This window comes from Chiloscyllium plagiosum, unplaced genomic scaffold (assembly GCF_037043375.1).
Source record: "Chiloscyllium plagiosum isolate Xiang-an unplaced genomic scaffold, Cpla_swu_hap1 HiC_scaffold_23, whole genome shotgun sequence".
NCBI classification, from domain to species: Eukaryota; Metazoa; Chordata; class Chondrichthyes; order Orectolobiformes; family Hemiscylliidae; genus Chiloscyllium; species Chiloscyllium plagiosum.
This window is the reverse complement of record NW_028270161.1, coordinates 27,005,484-27,021,643: the sequence shown is the minus strand read 5'-3', so window position 1 is coordinate 27,021,643 and position 16,160 is coordinate 27,005,484. Positions and strand designations below refer to the sequence as shown.

The 16,160-nt window shown below is 42.3% G+C and overlaps 1 protein-coding gene across 1 annotated transcript in view; it reads right to left on the bottom strand.

Annotated features, from left to right (window-relative positions):
* Positions 1–16,160, bottom strand: part of reln (reelin) — a 391,311-nt gene that overhangs the window by 303,895 nt on the left and 71,256 nt on the right. Inside the window, exon 3 of the mRNA XM_043713852.2 lies at positions 4,276–4,411. Coding sequence (XP_043569787.2) covers positions 4,276–4,411 — 136 coding nt within the window. The remainder of the gene's footprint in view (positions 1–4,275; positions 4,412–16,160) is intronic.

Genomic DNA, 16,160 nt, shown 5'->3' with positions numbered 1-16,160 from the left:
CTGAAAGAGTCAATTCTGGATACACAGAATAAGTGACTTTTACGTGGGCCTCTCACCTTTTTGTGGGCACTGTTTTATTGGCTATTAGAGTACTACACTGTTTTATCGATTGATTAGTTTATTATTACATGCTTAAGGTTTCCCAGGACACACTTAAACTAAAAAACAAATTCCTAATTAAAGCAGTTTTTAAGTTGGCACAATTATCATTTAATAGAAAAGTGTCGTGAGAATTATAAAATGGGCAATAAATGGCTTTGTAAAAGACTAATTGCATATTTTGTTCTAATCTTCCACAAACCAGACTATAAATGCCACATTGTTGCCTGGATTTAGTCCAAATTTATTCCTGTGATGGCTGTAGTGTTTTAAACAACAAGCTAAGATTTAAGACGCTATAAATGTCTCATCAGAAAGCTGTAACTTATTTGTGTAATACAATAAGGAATGTCTGGCATAGATAATGGAGCTCTTTTAATTGTTATATTTCCATGCTTCACAGTTTTCTCTCATTTGTTACACATGTAGACTGCTCACCACCTGCCAGAATGCCGAATAGGTTGTGAAAAGATTTTTAAAAAAGTTTTGAGTGTTTAGAAGTCCTTCCCAAGCTACAGATTTTTTCCTAGGTATATGTGCCAGGTCTCCCAAATCTTTCTTTTCGTCCTGTTGTGAAAATTATTTTGCTGTTTTACTGGTTTTCTTGGATAACGTAATGTGCACAAAGGTGTTCCTTTGCTGATTGCATATAATTGGTTGTTATGTTGCCTTCTTCGGGAATTATTGTTCTCTTGTAGACTCTTTTTGAATTGAAAAAATCAAGTGGAAGAACCAAAGCTTATTTTGCAAGACACCAGCAAGGCTCAAAAGACAGAAATGAAGATGTAAAAAATTAATTGATACCCAATTTGGGTATCAAAGGGCTGTAAACATTAGAAGGAAAAAAATCTGGAGACAGGAGAGGGGCAGTGAAAGATGCTGTTTCAAGTAGGTTTGCGACTACCTATAATGCAAGGGACGTATGAACATTATTTTGAGTTCTCACAAGTACTTCACCCAGTTCCCATGTGTCATGATAAATAATGCCCATTGTAACTGGCCAATCACATTTGGCAGGCAACAAGTCATACGATAAGTCAATGTACAGGGGACTATCCAAGGGAATCTGCCAGTGTGAGAGGCCGCAATGAGAAGGAGGATTACTGGAGATATGGCTGGTACAGAAGACAGACTCCGTGCCCAGCTTACTATTACCTCAAACACAGCAGCATTGGGTAGACAGGGTTGACCCACTTTGGCAGACAAATGTTGTGTGCAGTTTGTTTTAACTCTCAATATAAATTATGACATCAACTGTTCACAAAGGTGAACATTTGATTAAACAATTACAATTGCTCAGAAATCATGCTTTATGTGTTACTGAGTGTCAGAAGGCATATTAGGTCAGCAAAACCTGATTGGAAGTATCTGCCAAAATGCCACTAACATTTATTTCAGGTAATGCTGCCTGGCAGCGGCTGTGGAGAATTTTTCAGAGATGGACTAATAGAGAGCCAGTTTCAGTGTTGTGCCATCTGCTGAAGATACTTCCTGCTAGAATACACCGTAGAGCTGGCAGAGCAAATCTCAGTAGCAATCTGCTGTAGTTTCAAGCCCATACAACAGGTTTCTACTGTACATCATCTGTACATTTCTTAATCCTTTGCCTTTTTTGCTTTAGAAAAGTCAATTAATAGGCTGGCATGTCTTGAATCTTTCTAAAAGTTTTCAGAACTCTCACCTTCAAATGTTCTTATCACTTGAAATTTTACATAATCCAACTGCCCCGTGCCAACTAATGCAGTTCCTACATTTTCATCTGCACCTATGACTAAAGATTGGAATGAACTAGTTAATGAAATGAGTCCTACTTAAAATACCACCCTGGGGATTTAAGGCGACTGCTTATTTTATAACACAACAGGTAGTAGATAAGAAAATTGGCCCACAAAAGTTCCAGAATATTAGTTGCCTGGAACTATAAAACAGACCTATCACATATTGATTCCTCTCTTGTTTCCCCTCCCAACTCTCCCAATGCTGAACCTCCACCTCCCTCCCCCACCCCCAACTATCCTCCCTATCCAACTATGCTCCTGATAAAGCCCCCATAACACCCATGATGATCCAACTATGCCTATTAGCAGCTCCATCTACCCACACCACCGGATTTCTCCCCTGACCCTTCAACCCCCTCTGACCAACCCTCAACCCGTCCTATCCCCTCACCCTCTTGTCAATCTACCCTTCACCCACCTGCCACCCTATCACCTTATCCCACACCTACTCGTCATCCTACCTCACTCTCCCACCTGCTACTCTACACTGCCTCATTCACCCACTGGCCACCTTCACCCTATATTCATTCTTCCCAGTTAAATATTTACAGTACACACTTACCTTCTTTCCTTGGCTTGTAAAAAGAGACATTGGGCATTTAACCTGTGCTTATCTAGTGAATATAGCTGGTACTGTAAAAAACGGACGTAATTACTCCAAAAGATTTCTGCATTATTCTTTGCAACGGGTCCTGGGCTCGGTGAGTTCTGCAGGCACTCCCAAAAGCTACAGTTAGAAAGCAGTGTGCCATTTTGTCTGGTATATTTGGAAATAGATTTTCTGACTCAGACCAGGAGATTTGGGCCAATGTGTTAGATAAAAAACAAACAAAATTAGATTGATATTGTCTTCCAATGGGAAGGTGGCAGAAGCAGATATCATTCCTGTTGGAAATATGCAATAGATGCCACACAAGAGTTTACCTGTATTATCTGAATGGCACCAGTCCCCTGCTTAATCAAGCTTGAAATAGTTGGGAAGGAATAGGGTCAGGCAGCATGGAGACTGTCTATTGGTAGTGAATCATGGAAACTAACAAGACTGGGGAGTAGGCTATTTTCACAAAGCTTCATTCCAATGATCAAAGGCAGTAGGGGTTAGAAGGGGGACTCCTGCTACTTGTGGTCCCAATAAGGAAAAATGCAATTAAATTGACTGCACTGCCTTTACAATGGTGTTACCTAGTAGGGCAGTTACTGTTGGCATCCTTCTTTGGAGCAGGCTAAAGTGTGGTCCTTCATCTGCCATCAAAACAACAGGAATAATCCAGTAATGAAGCTGTTCAATGTTAAATGTGCCTCTTTGCTCCTTTCCAGTGGTCTTGGAGCATTATGATTGGCACATTCCGTAATGCACCAACAGGAGTATAGGCCAAAATGGACTAAGTTCATTTTGGGTCTCATCAGCTCAGTTGCAGATACCATTACATCCATTTTAAGCCTAGTAATCAAACACAATAGACCTTAAAATTCCAGTTTAATGAGTCTTCAATTATGCGTCAATTTTGGCAGAGGTGGTTGTAAATATTTGCCTGAAGACTGACTCCGAGTGAGAGAGAGTGAGTGTGAGTGTGAGTGTGAGTGTGAGTGTGAGTGTGAGTGTGAGTGTGAGTGTGAGAGTGAGAGTGAGAGAGAGAGAGAGACATACATGAGTCGTGACATATCAAAAGTAAATTGAATCCTCATGTTTACCACGGAGATAATTAATTTATTACCATATGTAATTTTATACATATATGGTGGGAAGGTGATGATTCACAAAAGAGAGCAAGAAGAATGAATATTAAGCAATCACCTCAGAGCATAATAAAAAGTGAATGATATAAGAGAACGATAGTTGCATAGAACAAAATTGTTACTAAAAATAATTTATCAAAGAGAAAAATTTCCATTTTAGACTTGAACAATAGTTTTTCTAAGCTGATTCACAAGTTTAGAGGAACTGAATTCTGCATATCGTGACCAGTGTGCCTTGTTGATTTATGTGCCAAGTCGGTTTCTGGATTGACTAGATGTATATTACGTGAATTTCTGGTAGGATGGTTTTGAATGGCAGAATTCAACTGAAACACTTCACTGGACAAAGAATAAAATTGAAACATAAGGACATGTTGTGAAAAAAAATAAATTTTCAATTTTCAAAGATTTAAAGTGAATGTTTGTTTTGTTGAAATAACTTGTGCCTGTACAAATGTGTACAGCTTTATCTTGTAATAAAAGAACAAAACTGATTAGTCTACTGGTGTCATTTTTAATTACTTTTTTAACAAATAGCTTATGTAGTGATGAATTACACCCAAAAACTTATGTTTGCAAGAATTTTAAATAGAACCAAATATTAATATTAATTTAGTATACGGAGTGGTTTACTAGAAATAATGTTGCTTCTTATACTTACATAAAATTCACGCAGCCTGTTCCTGCTGGTGGAGCAATCCAGACAAAGCTCAGATTTGTCTGTGGAAGGTGACTGACATGAGACGCTACAACACTGCACATGAATTGGGATCCAAAAGGTTGATCAGACATGAACCCTGCAACAACACAAAAAGGTATCTGTAAGATATTGTAAATTAGTTCCCAAACCTTTTCCCGCTGTGAACCCATTTCAAGGCTTGAAAGTCATTGCCATGCCTCAGTGAACACTGGAGAACCATGAGAACAAGATGCGAGAGGGGTACAGAATATATCTGAGTATAAGGGTTGGGGACTGGTGATGAAGGAACAGTTCAGCTCTTTCTGCATCAGAGCTCATGGCCCTAAAATCTCAGCTTGTGACCCTAATCGGGTTTTCGACAACCCTCCACCTTGGGAAGCCCCATTACAAATGAATGGCATTGCTACCTTTTATTAATAGTCACTTGCATAGTTGCTTGGTAACACTATGCAACAGATGTTCTACTGCTTTAACACTATGCAAAGGTCCATTTCAGTCAGTAATAACTAGGTTGGATTAAAGAACCATAGGAACATAACATCTCCTGTCATATGCTGACTTCATTTCAGATAAGTGAGACTTATTATTTGTGGAAACTATATGGACTGGTGACAGCATCTAATGACATTGGCTGATTTTGTACTAATGATTTGATTTTCTTTCGTAGAAACATAGAAAAGTGGTGCAGGAGTAGGCCATTCAGCCCTTCACACCTGTACCACCATTCAATATGATTATGGTTGATCATGTAAGCTCAGTATTTCATTCCCACTTTCTCTCTTTACACCTTGATCCCTTTAAGCTCAGGGGTCACGTCCAGTGTCCTCTTGAGTATAACAAATGAACTGGCCCCAACTGCTTTCTTTGGGGAGAATTCCACAGGTTCACAACTCTGAGCAAAGAAATTCTTCCTTATCTCAGATTTGAATGGCTTATCCCTTATTCTTAGACTGTGACCCCTAGCTTTGGATTTCCCCAACATCAGGAACATTATTTCTGCAACTACCATGTCCAATCCTATCATGGTTTTAAATGTTTCTATGAGATCTCATTCTTCTAAATTCCAGTGAGTACAAGCCCAGTCATGCTTCATATGTCAGAGTCGAAGAGTGTGGTGCTGGAAGAGCACAGCTGGTCAGGCAGTATCTGAGGAGCAGGAGAGTCGTAATTTCGAGCATAAGCTCTTCAACAAGATAGATTGGAAAGATAGCTGGGAATGCAATAGGTTGATGAAGGTGATAGGTCAGAGAGGAGGGTGGAGCAAATAGGTGGGAAGGAAGATGGAACAGGTAGGACAGTTCAAGAGGGTGGTGCTGAGTTGGAAGGGTGATGCTGATATAAGGTGAGGGGAGGGGAAATTGCGAAAATGTTGAAATCCAAATTGATCCTGTGTGGTTGGAGAGTCCCAAGGTGGAAAATGAGGTGTTCTTCCTTCAGACGTAGGGTGGCTGGAGTGGAGGAGACCCAGGACTTACATGTCCTTGGTGGAGTGGCAGGGGAGTTAAAGTAATGGGCCACAGGGTGGTGGGGTTGTTTCGTGCATGTGTCCCAGAGATGTTATTTGAAATGTTTCGCAAGTTGGCGTGCTGTCTTCCCAATGTAGAGGAGACCACAGAATTCCCAACGTAGATCAAACCACATCGAATCCCCAGTGTAGAGGAGACCACATCAAGGCCATGTTTCAGAGAACATCTCTGGGACACATGCACTAACCAACCTCACCGCCCTGTGGTCGAGCACTTTAAGTCACCCTCTCACTGCAAGTCCTGGGCCTCCTCCACCGCCAAACTCTAGCCACCTGATGCCTGGAGGAAAACGCCTCATTTTCCGCCTTGGGACCCTCCAACCACACAGGATCAATCTTCCTTCCCACCTATCCGCTCCACCCTCCTCTCTGACCTATCACCTTCACCCCTACCTTCATCTATCTATCACATTCCCATCTACCTTCCCCCCAGCCCAGCCCCACCGTCCTCCCATTTATCTCTCAGCCTACTTGGGCCACCCCCTCATTCCTGACGAAGAGCTTATGCTCGAATTATCGACTCTCCTGCTCCTCGGATACTGCCTGACCAGCTGTGCTTTTCCAGCACCACAGCCTTCGACTCTGATCTCCAGCATCTGCAGTTTTCACTTTCTCCCATTCTTCATATGTCAATCTGCCATTCTGGAAATCAGTCTGGTGAACGTTTGCTGAACTCTCTCAATATCAAGAATGCCTTTCCTCAGACTAGGAGACCAAAACTGTATACAGATGTGGCCTATCCCAGGACACGTATAAGTGGACCAAGATATCCCTACTCCTATATTTCAATTCTCTTGCTATAAAGGCCAGCATGCTATTAACTTTCCTCACTGCCTGCTGCTCCTGCATGACAACCTTCAGCGACTGTTCCACCATGACACGCAGGTCTCAGTGCATCTCACCTATTCCTAAATGGCTATCATTCAGATAATAATTTGCCTTCTTGTTTTTGCGGTCAAAATGGATAACCTCACATTTATCCACATTATATTGCATTTGCCAAGTATTTGCCCACTCAGCCAGCTTGTCAAAGTCACCTTGAAGCCTCTTAGCATCCTCCTTGCAGTACACACTGCCACCCAGCTTAGCGTCCTCTGCAAGTTTGGAGATATTGCATTCAATTCCTTTGTCCAAATTGTTAATGTATGTTATGAACAGCTAAAATCCCAGCAGTGAATCCTGCAGTACCACACTCATCATTGCCTCCTACTCAGAAAAGAACCCATTTATACCAACTCTTTGCTTCCTGGTTTGCCATTTGGTTCTCTATTCATGTCAATGCATTGCCTCTGATACCATGAGTTTTAATTTTCCTTATTAACCTCTATTGTAGAACCTTGTCAAAAGCCTTTTGAAACTTCAGATACACAACATCTACTGATCCACCCTTGTCCACCCTACTGGTCACTTCCCTAAAAAATTCCAGAAGATTTTTCATAGCATGATTTCCCTTTAGTGAATCCATGCTGACTTGGACAGATTCTTGATTTAATACTCAGTTTGGCACAGTCAGTTAGGGTTCAGGATTAAAGATTAGTGCAAGAGTTGAGAAGGATTACCTTAGTGAAGTAGAGGGCACCTTACTTCGACTATACTTGATCTGGGAATATTTGATACTTAGTCATATCAAAAAAACTTATTCAAAAATTCCACTGCTCAAAATTGACAGCCCTCTATTGGTGAAGAGAAACTGACCAAAAATGTCACTATTTTACTGCATCTTGTCACATGCTTTTCTGTGGCAGCTCACTTCATCATTTCAATCTGCTTGACTCCAGTACCAATCTCTTACCTCTGTTGTCTCAATGCAGCCAAAAAATGTTTCCGTGCTCAGCAACATGTCACCATATGCTTTGGTGTCATTGTTGTTTGTGAATGAAGTGCAGTGTGAAGCTTCATGTTCCAGGAAAGTGTCTTAAGTAACACATTTTTAAATAAGCTTACTGATTTCTACAGCATGTCATCCATATGCTGAAGTATCACTGTGGCTAATATATGCGTGTAGTATAGGACATTGAATCAGACCTGTTTCAACATATATCCACATGAAAACAAAAACTACAACAGGTGTGTAATCTGAATAGTAAACACTCTCACACTCCTGCTAACTCTCTCACACACATGCGTGTATATTTTCCTTAACTGCATGCCAATTGCAGCCCACAACTTTCTCCATTACACCATGTCACATCGCAAATCACCTCCCACCCAAAAGAAAACAAAAAGGTAGAGAAAGAAGCAGAGCAAAAAAAGAAGAAAGGAAATGAATACAAATACATTAAAGGCAAAAGAATAACTAGGGAGAGAATAGCGCTGCTTAAAGATCAACAAGCAATGTGTGGAACCACAGGAGATGGTGAGATACTAAACGATATTTTACATCAGCATTTACTTTGGAGAAGGACATAGAAGCTACAGAACTTGGAGAAATAAACAATAATATCTTGAAAAGTGTCCATATTACAGATGAGGGGGTGCTGGACATCTTAAATTGCATAAAAGTGGGTAAATCCCCAGGAAGAGATTGCTGCGCCCCTTGCTGAGATATCTCGCTCATCGATAGACATGTGTGACGAGTTGGAAAACTGGCGGATGGCTACTGTGGCGCTATTATTTAAGAAAGGTGATAAGCAAAAGCCAGAGAACTGTAGACCAGTGAGCCTGACTAAAGTGTTGGGCAGGTTGTTAGAGGGGAATCTAGGGACAGGATTTACATGCATTTTGAAAGGCAAGAAATGATAAGGGATAGTGTCAACATGGCTTTGTATGTCAGAAATCGTGTCTCATTAACTTGATTGAATTTTTTTGAAGAAATAACAAAGACTGATGAAGGCAGATCAGTAGACATTGTTTATATGGGCTTCAGCAAGGCATTTGATAAGGTTCCTCATGATAGACTGGTTAGCATGGTTAGATCACATGGAATCTAGGATGAGCTAGTCATTTGGACATAAAGTTAACTTGAAGGTAGGAGACAGAGGATGGTGGTGGAGAGTTGTTTTTCAGACTGGAGACCTGTGACCAATGTGCTGCAAGGATTGGTGTTGGGACCATTGCTTTTCGTCATTTACATAAATGATTTGGATGTGAGTATAGGAGGTTTGGTTAGTAAGTTTGCAGATGACAACAAAATTTATGGTATAGTGCACAGTGAAGAAGGTTATCTGAGAGAGTAACGGGACCTCTATCTGATGGGTCAATGGGCTGAGAAATGGCAGATAGAGTTTGATTTAGATAAATGAAAGGGATTGCATTTTGGTAAGGGAAATCATGGCAAGACTTATACAGATAATGGTAAGGCCCTGAGGAGTGTTGCTGAACAAAGAGACCCAGTGGTGCAGGCGCATTGTTCCTTGAAAGTGGAGTTGCAGGTAGATAGGGTGATGAAGAAGGCAGTTGGCATGCTGGCTTTCATTTGTCAGTGCTGTGAGTGTAGGAGTTCAGGTGTATAGGATATTGGTGTTTTAAAAAATTCTCAAGGTCAAGGACCAGGCTCGCAGGAAAGTAGTCTGACACAGAACAAACAGCCAAGAGGCGAGTCTGCTAGAATATAAGTGTTTTATTCCCCGCAGTGTCCCCACAACCAGTCTCGTACTTACAACGGGTCTGGCTTATACTCACTCTACATGTTACCAAAACTGGGAGCCGTCAGTTCTCGTAGAGCGGTTGCCAACAACCCACGCTCGGCGGTTAAACGTAACCCCGGAGCAGACTCTACCGAACTGGAGACTTCTCCAGCTGATATACCCTTTTCCAGATATAAACATTCATGTGAACAGCAGAGCAAGGCTAAAAAACACATTCCATTCTGGTTACATACAGATAAGAAGATTCACACGGGAAGGTGTATAACAAGATTCACACGGGACTAAGCGACACCTTCCATTTTCGGTTAGATTCACACATGTATTGGGACACAATTTTAACCCTTTCACCACAATTGGTTAGGCCATCTTTCGAATATTGCATTTGTTTCTGGTCTCTCTGTTATAGGAAAGATGTTGTTAAACTTGAGAGAGTTCAGAAAAGATTTATAAGGATGTTACTGGGATTGGAGGGTTTGAACCTTGGGAGACGCTAAATAGGCCTTTTTTTCTCCCTTGGAGCGTAGGAGGCTAGGGTGACTTTATAAAGAGTTCTGAAATCAGGAAGGGCATTGATAGAGTGATAGCCAATGCCCTTTTTCCAGGGTACGGGAGTCCATTATCAGAGGGCACAGGTTTAAAGTGAAAGAGAAAAGATCAAAAAGGGACCATTTTCATACAGAGATAGTGTGTATATGGAAGGAGCTGTCAGAGGAAGTATTGGAAACAGATACAATTACAATATTTAAAAGACATCTGGATGGGCACATGAATAGGAAGGGTTTCGAACGATTATGGACAAATGCTGGCAAATGTGACGAGATCAGATATCGGGTCAGCATGGACAAGTTGGACTGAAGGGTCTGTTTCAGTGTTGCATAACTCTCTGGCTCTAATTCTAAAAAAGAAAGAATTAGAAGGAGAAAGATCCAACAACACAAGGATGTCAAGTTCAGATAAGAGGGTATTTTCTCTGAAGTAAAGGGTCCAATGTCAAAATTACATTCCTACATGTTTCTCTACCTGTCACACTTCCAATGCCAACAACTGATATTCAAAGTACACATTCCATATGTCTCTGATAAGCTCAAACGTATACAGAACAAATTGCAAGAAATCACTACTAAAGAAGCAGGCAATGTACCAACCAAATATTGAGGCAGTAAGTAGATAGTTTATTAGCATTGCTACATTCTAACAGTGGCTATAATTTAAAACTATTTATTTGTCTATGAAGCACATTAAGACTTCCTGATGTTTTGAACACTGCCCATTAACAAAATTCTTTTATTTTTGGTCAGCGTTCAATGAAAAACTGAAATCAGAATAATCAGCCAACAACAAAATAAGGAGGTGAACAATGTAACTGGTCAGACTAACTTTTGAAATTCTTCTTGGCCACTATCATTGTTTCTTACCCATTTGGGGATGTGTGTGAAAGAGAAAAGAAAACTTACTACTGGTTTCCTAAGTAGAGAAAAAATAAAGAAATACTATATGTAAGAAAATTAATATATTTGCATTTTGCCTATTTGTCATGCATTTTACAACACTTTTAGTCGGTGTTTTGTTTCTTTGAGGAGGCTCAAGTTCAAATGGCCCTAGAGTACAGCTTTCAAGTAAATTGGTTGGATGAGGCATGAAACCGAGTCTACCTTCTCAAGTGGCAATAAAAGGTCCAATGTGACACTATTTAAAGAAGCACTAAGGAGTGCACCCGGTGTTCTGGCAAAAGCTATCTTTCAAGCAACATCAGTAAAATTATAAATTATTGGGTTATTATCCCATTCTATTTATGGAAACTTATAATATTGAAATTGGTTTCATAACAGTATCCCCGCTTCAGAAGTGCTCAACAGGATGTAAAGAGTTTTGGGATGTCATTTGGTGATGAAAACCGCTTTAAAAATGCAAGTTCATTTTGTTTTCTTAATACTGCTTATTAATACAGGACAAAGATTTCACATAATACGATTGACATCTAATAGCCTGCATGCTAGAGCACTGGCAAGAGCTCCACAGACCCTCTTAGTCCAGGCTAATATTTTTGATGCAGGCACTTGCTCTGGTTGCTGAAAATTATACCAGATAATAGGAAAGGTGTGAAAGTCAGGGGAGATCCAGTGTAGAGGATCATTGTCCCATTGACAGCAGAACATTGGGCAGAAAATCCAGTCTTTGATATCCGTTTGGTTCCCACTGTGTATTCTGCTGCCACAATTTGTAAAAACAAATAAAAAGAATAGCAATTCCTATCATTATTTGCTCTACACAGGATGTTAGACCAGCAGGAATGAGGCCCAGGAGATAATTCAAGTTCATATAACGTTTTCTGGTAATTAAGTAACATTTTTATTTTATTGTGTTGCTGACCTTAAGAACACTATAAGCAACTTCAACATGCACTTAAAAATAAATAGAAGAAACATGCTTTGCTAGAATTGGTTCTGACTTAACTTCTGGGACCCCATCAGACATGAGAACATTCTAAAAATGCAACCTCTGGAAACTCTCAATTATTTATCTCATTCCCAGGCACAGTGATAACATATGCAGAACACTTCCCTATTTTCTTTGTGAATTCTAATTAGAATCTCAGAGTCAAATTTAACCATTAATGAAGTTAACAAACTAAACATTTTTATCACTGTGTGCATAAACAATAAACATTTTGAAAATTTAGCTTCACTATCTAAACAAGTCCTGTTTCAAAAGTCCTTTGTCATTCATCCACAGATAGATTTGCTTGAACCTTATGTTATGACCAAACTGGCTCTAAACTACTGGTATATCCTGAACTGTGGGAAAGTGCTGAAATACTATGTAAATAATTAAACATATGGGATTCATCAATGGGAAAGTTCTGTCAGTTGGGAAAGCACATTATCTTAATTTACCTTCATGTGTGACTCTAATAGAATTTTAATATTATAATCAATGCAAACATTCAATTCATAACAACTAGCTAGCTTTCCATTGCAAAGATCACAAGAGAACTGGATTGTTCATTTGAAAACTAGATTGTTTGCCTATTTTTCTATTTAAAGTTGCTTTCTAATATTTTTATTTCCTTTCCTGAAAAGGGTAACTCATTTTAGGATACATTTTCATTGGAAGAGTTTCTAGTCATTCCTCACTTAGGTGCTTTTAAAATTTGAGCACAAATAGGGGTCAAGAGTCTAATGTACTCCAGCTTAGCATTTTAGACAGCACTCAATAGATTGCATTCTGAAGAGGTGGTGGTGTATGACAGGTCACTCTGGGAACCCAGTTGCTGTGGTAACATGCATTCTGTAAGCTGGAACAATGGATAATGATTGCAGAGGCTCCTTCACGTGAAGCTGGGACATTAACCGCCTCAACCTGTCTACCCCCCTCCCCCACTCCAACCTCTCACCCTCACAACGCGCAGCTCTCCAATCCCACTGCTCCAATCCCAACCTCACCATCAAGCCAGCAGATAAGGGGGGCGCAGTGGTAGTCTGGCGCACTGACCTCTACACCGCTGAAGCCAAACGCCAACTCAAGGACACCTCTTCCTACTGCCCCCTTGACCATGACCCCACCCCCCATCACCAAACCACCATCTCCCAGACCATACAGAACCTCATCACTTCAGGAGATCTCCCACCCACAGCTTCCAACCGCATAGTCCGGGAACCCCGCACTGCCCGGTTCTACCTCCTTCCCAAGATCCAAAAACCTGACCACCCTGGCCAACCCATTGTCTCAGCATGCTCCTGCCCCACTGAACTCATCTCTACCTACCTTGACACTGTCCTATCCCCCCTAGTCCAGGAACTCCCCACATACGTTCGAGACACCACCCACGCCCTCCACATCCTCCAAGACTTCAGTTTCCCCGGCCCCCAACGCCTCATCTTCACCATGATATCCAATCCCTCTATACCTCCATCCGCCATGACCAGGGCCTCCAAGCCCTCCATTTTTTCCTCTCCCGACGTCCCCCACAGTACCCTTCCACCGACACACTCATTCGTTTGGCCAAACTGGTCCTCACCCTTAACAATTTCTCCTTCGAATTCTCCCACTTCCTCCAGACCAAAGGGGTAGCCATGGACACACGTATGGGCCCCAGCTATGCCTGTCTCTTTGTTGGCTACATAGAACAGTCGATCTTCCGTAATTACACCAGCACCACTCCCCACCTCTTCCTCCGCTACATTGATGACTGTATTGGCGCCACCTCATGCTCCCGCGAGGAGGTTGAGCAATTCATCAACTTCACCAACACATTCCACCCTGACCTTAAATTTACCTGGACCATCTCTGACACCTCCCTCCCCTTCCTGACCTCTCCATCTCCATTAATGACGACCGACTTGACACTGACATTTTTTACAAACCCACCGACTCCCACAGCTACCTGGATTACACCTCTTCCCACCCTACCTCTTGCAAAAATGCCATCCCGTATTCCCAATTCCTCCGCCTCCGCCGTGTCTGCTCCCAGGAGGACCAGTTCCACCAAAGAACACACCAGATGGCCTCCTTCTTTAGAGACCGCAATTTCCCTTCCCACGTGGTTAACGATGCCCTCCAACGCATCTCATCCACATCCCGCACCTCCGCCCTCAGACCCCACCCTTCCAACCGTAACAAGGACAGAACACCCATGGTGCTCACCTTCCACCCTACTAACCTTCGCATAAACCAAATCATCCGCCGACATTTCCGCCACCTCCAAAAACCCCCCACAACCAGGGATATATTTCCCTCCCCACCCCTTCCCGCCTTCCGCAAAGACTGTTCCCTCCGTAACTACCTGGTCAGGTCCATGCCCCCCTACAACCCACCCTCCCATCCTGGCACCTTCCCCTGCCACCGCAGGAACTGCAAAACCTGCGCCCACACCTCCTCCCTCGCCTCCATCCAAGGCCCTAAAGGAGCCTTCCACATCAATCAAAGTTTTACTTGCACATCCACTAATATTATTTATTGCATCCGTTGCTTCCGATGCGGTCTCCTCTACATTGGGGATACTGGGCGCCTCCTATCAGAGCGCTTTAGGGAACATCTCTGGGACACCCGCACCAATCAACCACACCGCCCTGTGGCCCAACATTTCAACTCCCCATCCCACTCTGCCAGGACATGGAGGTCCTGGGCCTCCTTCACCGCCGCTCACTCACCACCAGACGCCTGGAGGAAGAACGCCTCATCTTCCGCCTTGGAATACTTCAACCCCAGGGCATCAATGTGGACTTCAACAGTTTTATTTCCCCTTCCCCCACCTCACCCTAGTTCCAAACTTCCAGCTCAGCACTGTCCCCATGACTTGTCCTACCTGCCTATCTTCTTTTCCACCTATTCACTCCACCCTCCTCCCTGACCTATCACGTTCATCCCCTCCCCCACTCACCTATTGTATTCCATGCTACTTTCTCCCCATCCCTACCCTCCTCTAGCTTATCTCTCCACACTTCAGGCTCTCTGCCTTTATTCCTGATGCGCTTTTGCCCGAAACGTCGATTTTGCTGCTCCTCGGATGCTGCCTGAACTGCTGTGCTCTTCCAGCACCACTAATCCAAAATCTTCCCATTACAAGTCTGATGAATCTCTCCTGTACTTACTGCTTGTTGTTGGTATATTTAGAAATATAAGTACATTTCTCTCACTATCACTTCCTGGGTTGGGACTCAAACTCAGTTTTTGTTTCAAGGCCAGGAACCTTACTAGACTTGAAAGGTAATCTTCCTAATTTTATCCTTTATAGTGCCAGATCCCACTGCAATACCAACTTTCCCACCCATTACTTTTGCTATAATCAGCTATTTCAGGAAACATCAGGGACTGGATTTTCAGACACCAGCGAGGATGACTTCAGGCATTTTGAAAATGATGCTCCAGGATGGTGAGTCAGATTTCAGATACCTTGATAATGTGCCACAATATTCAAAGGAAGGACAGTGAATGGAGCTAGAACTTGCCCACTTCCAAATGATTCACCATTGAGCATGACAAGGAGCTTGGTAATGGGCTGGAAAGGGCCAGGAGGTGGTTTTCCAAGTGACAAATGTGAACAGTGAATAGTCTGCGGCTTGCTTGTGCATATCTGCCAGAAGCACTGTGGGAACCATAATGTGGTGTTGGTGCTGAATTAAATTGTTGATAAAAAGAGTTGAAGAAACAGAGGTCCTCAAGTAGTGACACACCATTTCAGCTGATGGGTCAAGTATAGAATCCCTACAGTGTGGAAACAGGCCATTAGACAACCTTAGACAAGTACACACCAACCTTCTGAACAGTAACCCAACTAGACCCTTTCCCCTACTCTACTCTTTTTTTACATTTCCCCTGACGAATGCACCTAACCTACACATCCCTGAACACTATGGGCAACTTAGCTTGGCCAAGTCACCTAACCTGCAAACTTTGGACTGTGAGAGGAAACTGGAGCACCCAGAGGAAACCCACACAGACATGGGGAGAATCTGCAAACTCCACACAGACAGTCACGCGAGGCTGGAATTCAATCCGGGTCCCTGGCACCGTGAGGCAGCAATGCTAACCACCGAGCCACCGTGTAGCTTGTGATTAACCACTTGTCCATTTTTATGCACATTGAAGCTGCTAGCTCTGCTTTCTGTTCCAGTTGATGGTATAGCCATTCCTGACAATTGTTTGCCTATAAGTTTTGCATTCCAAAGCCAGTTTCAGTTTCTATGCACTGCCTGGCACCACTTAACCAGGCACTAGCTCAACCATTGTCCACT